The 4,941-nt window shown below is 43.5% G+C and overlaps 1 protein-coding gene across 1 annotated transcript in view; it reads right to left on the reverse strand.

Moving 5' to 3' along the window:
- Positions 1 to 359: 359 nt before the first annotated feature.
- The window catches only part of Tlr1 (toll like receptor 1), a 9,100-nt gene continuing 4,518 nt past the window's right edge, over positions 360 to 4,941 (reverse strand). Inside the window, exon 3 of the mRNA XM_021211257.2 lies at positions 360 to 2,937. Within this exon, the coding sequence (XP_021066916.1) occupies positions 511 to 2,871 (2,361 nt within the window). The 5' untranslated portion in view covers positions 2,872 to 2,937 and the 3' untranslated portion in view covers positions 360 to 510. The remainder of the gene's footprint in view (positions 2,938 to 4,941) is intronic.

The following is a 4,941-nucleotide window of genomic DNA, read 5'->3' on the forward strand; positions in this document are numbered from 1 at the left end:
TTACAGAGGACCCAGGTTCAGTTCCCCGCACCCACATGGCAGCTAACAGCTGTCCATGACTTCAGTTCCAATGGCTCTAATGCCCTCTGCTAGCCTCTGAAAGCATGGGTGTGTGTGCGCATGGTGCACAGGTGTGCATGCTGGCAGGACACCTACAACATACAACAATAAACATTTTTTTAAAATGCTATTACTCAGGAGGCAGACACAGGAAGATTCCTGTGAGTTTAAGGACAGCCTGCTCTACAGAGCAAGTTCTAGGACAGTAACAACTGCACAAAGGAACCCTGTCTTGAAAAACAAAAAGAAAAAAGAAAAAAAAAAAAGAATGATTTCAACCCAAAATATAGTATCCCACTAATTTTTATTAGAAAACACTAATGGCAAACATCGTAAAGTCAGAACCATTTTTAGCATCTTGCTGATATGAATGGTACTATTGTTAGAACTCCCCCGAGCAGCAACACCAAAGAGGTGGATATTCTTATTGCTGTGTGTAACACGTTGCTTCTACTGGTTAACCAGCTTAACATTAATGGATGCTCTTAGGTTTGCCCAAAACAGTCCATGTTTGTTCTTCTCTGTGGGCCATTCGAGATAGGTCTTTCGTGCCATGAGAGTTTTGAGCTTGTGGTAATTGGTAGGGATGGAGTACTGGGGAATGGGTTCCAGCAAGATCAGGATTAAGTTATCAGAGCCTTCGTGGAAGAGATTGTGATGGGCAAAGTAGAGTTCATAATGGCACCACTCGCTCTGGATGAAGTGGGGAGACAGCACGAAGATGGACTTGTAACTCTTCTCAATGAAATGGATGATGTTCTCCACAATGCTCTTGCCAGGGACAAAGTTCCTCTCGTGGAGGCAAACCCGGATGTCATTTTTCTCTAGGTTGGGTAGTAATTCGTTCTTCACCCAAGCAGAATCATGCCCACTGTATGAGACAAAAGCATGGAACTGGAGGTTCCTCTGGAGTTCCTCTAAGGGGATGTTCCTGCCCCTGTGCCTGGTCTGTGTCCACTGGCACAGCATCCTCACATACCAGGGCAGGTCAAAGTAGAGACAGAGGAAAGCCCCAGTGGCAGCCAGCAGCAGCATAGTGGCCCCGATGGTGACAGTCAGCAGAACGGTATTGCAGGACAGCGGAGACAGGTGGAAGTCCTGCAGCGCTGTTCCCTTAGAGCTGTCTGGGTAGTCACACCTGTAAGAGTCAGGCCAACCCTCCACCACTTCTCTTGCTACCCGGCCTATGTTCTTGACAAAGTCCCTCAGCTCACACGTGCATCGGAATGGGTTGTACCCCGCTGTTAGGGAGCTAATATTCTGACAGCTCTGGAAGAAATCCTCGGAGGGATGGGAAACTGAGTTATGGTCGATGAGCAGCACAGAAAGGCTGCTGAAGGTCCCGCATCCAGGAAGGTCAGTTAGAGAGTTGGATGCTACATTGAGTTCCTGCAAAGCCTGCAGGCGGGTGACATCTTTCGGGATGCTCATTATCCTGTTGTTGTGAAGGTCAAGGACTTTGACCTTGGGAGGTAAGCATCTGAAGACAGAGTCTGTAAGCATATTTGAAGACAAATTTAAAACTAACAAACTCTGGGTCCAGGAGCATGGGATTCCCCGCTCCCTGTACCTTAGAGAATTCCGGCTAATGTCTAACTTTTGTAGGGATGTCATCTTCGCAGACATAAGAATTATATTCTCAAGGTTTTTTAACTGATTCTTTTGTAAACTAAGTGTTTTCAATCTAACTAAGTTTCTACAGTCTTTAAAAACCATGTCTGTTAAAAGGTTATCTGTAAAGTCCACATACAGAAATGGGCTAACTTGGGACGGGCAAAGCATGTGGACCATGTGTGTTCCAGACATTGTAAAGTTTTGGATGTTCATATTGGCAAAGATACTGTATATGTAACTTTGGGGGAAGCTGAAGACATCACTGACCACTTGATGTATCGACAAAGCCTTCATAGAAGTGTCAGAATAGCTGAACATCCTGAAGGCAAGTTGACCTTGTAGCTTCACATTTGAAATTGAGAAATACTTGACCGGCGTATGCCAGACTATCTGGAAGATATTAATGAAGGAATTCCACGTTGTTTCCACATTGTTCAGGGTAAGATTTGAGAGCTTCGGATTCTTTCTGAGCTTTGACAAAGCACGTAAGAAATAAGAGCAGCCCTGGTCTTCAAGCACACACTTGATGTTAGACAGTTCCAAACAGACCGTAGTGCTGACGGACACATCCAGAAGAAAACGGAATTCTCTTTTCGATGGGAAAACAATATGAAGAGTCTCAGTGCTGATGTGCTGAAGAGACTCAGGGTCTTCTTTTTCCCCATAAGCATCTCCTAACACCAGCAAAACCTTACTGATGTTCAAATGAGCAACCAACTGCACACTTGAACTTTGTACCCGGGAACCGCTCAGTCCCAGGAACTGTAGTTGGGACATGTTGCCAAATTCTTTGCATATGGGCATGGCATCAAAGGCATTAAAGGAGAGGTCCAAATGCTTGAGGCTGACTGTTGGGTGGCACGAGATCACCCTTAGCTCGTTGTGGGACAAATCCAAATATTCCAGCTCTGTGTTGAATTTGAAAACACTGATATTAAGATACTGGAGTCTGTTGTAGGACATTATCAGGACCCTCAGCTTGGACAGTGAGAGGATGTCATAAGTCTGAAGCTCAGATATATTGTTTTGTGATAGATCTACAGTAGTTGTTTGCAAGGGTAGGTCCTTGGGCACTCTGGTAAGGTTTGCATTTGGCCTCTTTATGATAAGCTCACTTTCCTCAGATAATTGGATTTTCATAAATGTCAGTCCTAAAACAATGATACAATAGAAGATGAGGGAATTTGGTTTAGTCATTGTATGGCCATAGACATTCCTGAGGTCCCTGCTATTCTTCAGAACATCTCCACATGGGTAGAGGTCCTAGAAAAAATTCACATTACATGATTATGTTAAATTAGGCATTAACATTTTTTTCTTATTAGAGATTCATGAAATGAAGGCTACATTCTTTAGAGGTATATGATCTAAAGCCAGGAAGATCGATAAGTTAGATGGATGGTGGATAGATAAACAATAGATAGTATAAACTCTAACTAAATAGATAGATGATAGATAGATAGATAGATAGATAGATAAATGGATATGGATTAGATATAGATGTAGTTATAGATAAATGATTAGATAAAAATATTATAGATAGATATTATAGATAGATTTTAGATAGATATGAGATAGATAGATATTAGATAAAGGTAGATTATATATATATATATATATATATATATATATATATATATATATATATGTATAAAATGTGTATGTGTATGCACATGGGCCACAGTGTATGTGTGGAGGACAACCTGTGGGTCAGTTCCCTCCTTCCACTGTGTGAGACCCAGGGATTGAACCCAGCTCTCAGGTTTGCCAGCATGTACCTTTACCCACTCAACCATCTTGCTAGCCCCACCCAAACAACTTTTGATATGGCAGGAACTGGAGGGGGCTCCGGAGACACCACAGCCCTGCCAACGCCTGGCTCTGTACTGTCATCCTCCAGAATAAACTGCTGTTGTTTTAAGCCAATAAATCATGACGATCTATTACAGGAGTTATAGGGTTGGAACAGAGACGGTCCATGGAAATTCATCTTGGATAATTTAATGCTAACTTGATACAAACTAGAGATATCTGAACGGAGGAAATATCAGTTGAAACAATGCCTCCCTAGGATCCAGCTGCAGGGCATTTGTTATTTAGTGATTGATGGAAGAGGGCCCAGCCCATTGTCAGTGGGGCCACTCCTGGTCTGGTCCCCGGTTCTATAAGAAAGCAAGCTGGGCAAGCCAGTAAGCAGCGCCCCACCATAGCCTCTGTATCATCTCCTGCCTCCAGGGTCCTGCCCTGTTTGAGTTCCTGTGCCTTCCTTCAGTGTTGGGCTGTGGTATGGAAGTGTAAGCCATAAAAATTCTTTCCTCCTGGAGGTTCTTTGTCATGGTGTTTTATTACACCAATAGTAACCTTAATTAAGACTCTCCCCTGGCCCTGACCCTCTCACACTCATTGAGAAGCCAGGCTGAGACTAGCTTCATGCCCTTTGTGCTTCAACAAGAGAAGTCCAGGTGTCCCACAGCTTTCTTAAGAGACCCCTGAGTCACTGTGTCATGCCCCCCCTGCTGTCACTCTTTTCCACCTACACAGGTTTTGGGGACTAATTTTGGTTTTACTCAAAAGCTGATAAAGATCACAGTAAATGGTCATTCATCCATTCGTTCGTTCATTCATCCATTAATTAACCAATCAATATACATTACTCATCCACTAGCCATGTTTTCGGGTCTAGACATAGAACACAGGGCCTAGACAGAAGAAGACAGAGTCTGACTCTCCAGACAAAGGCCTGATGATAAATAACTAATTATAATTTCATGGAGTGGTTATGTGTGGACCAGGGTACCAATGATCCCTGAGGCGACGCTGAGTAATTCCTTTCGAGACATTCGCTAGAGAAAGTCTTTCTGAGATGACCCCGAGGTAGACACAGGATGAATCCAAAGAGCCCAAGAAACAGCCTGTCTTGCAGAAGAAAAGGCAAACACAAAGTCTTGAAATGGGACTGAGGTGAGCTGGTCTGAGGAACAGGGAAGTCAGGGATAGCCTGGGGTAAAGCAAACACAAGAGACTTAGGGCCAAGATCACTCAAGGCATGGAATTAGGGTTAGCTTCTGTATGGGTCACTTTTCTCTGCTGTGATAAAAGCAATTGAGGAAGAATGGGTTTATTTAGGTTTTGGTTCCAGGGGGACAGAGTATGGTGAAGAAGGCATGGTTGCTGGAGCAGGAAGCTGGATAGTCACATTTTCATCCATACTCATGAGGCAGAGAGAGAGAGGGGGGGGATAATAATAATAATAAGAAGAAGAGGAGG

The sequence above is a fragment of the Mus pahari genome, chromosome 13, assembly GCF_900095145.1.
Source record: "Mus pahari chromosome 13, PAHARI_EIJ_v1.1, whole genome shotgun sequence".
NCBI lineage: Eukaryota > Metazoa > Chordata > Mammalia > Rodentia > Muridae > Mus > Mus pahari.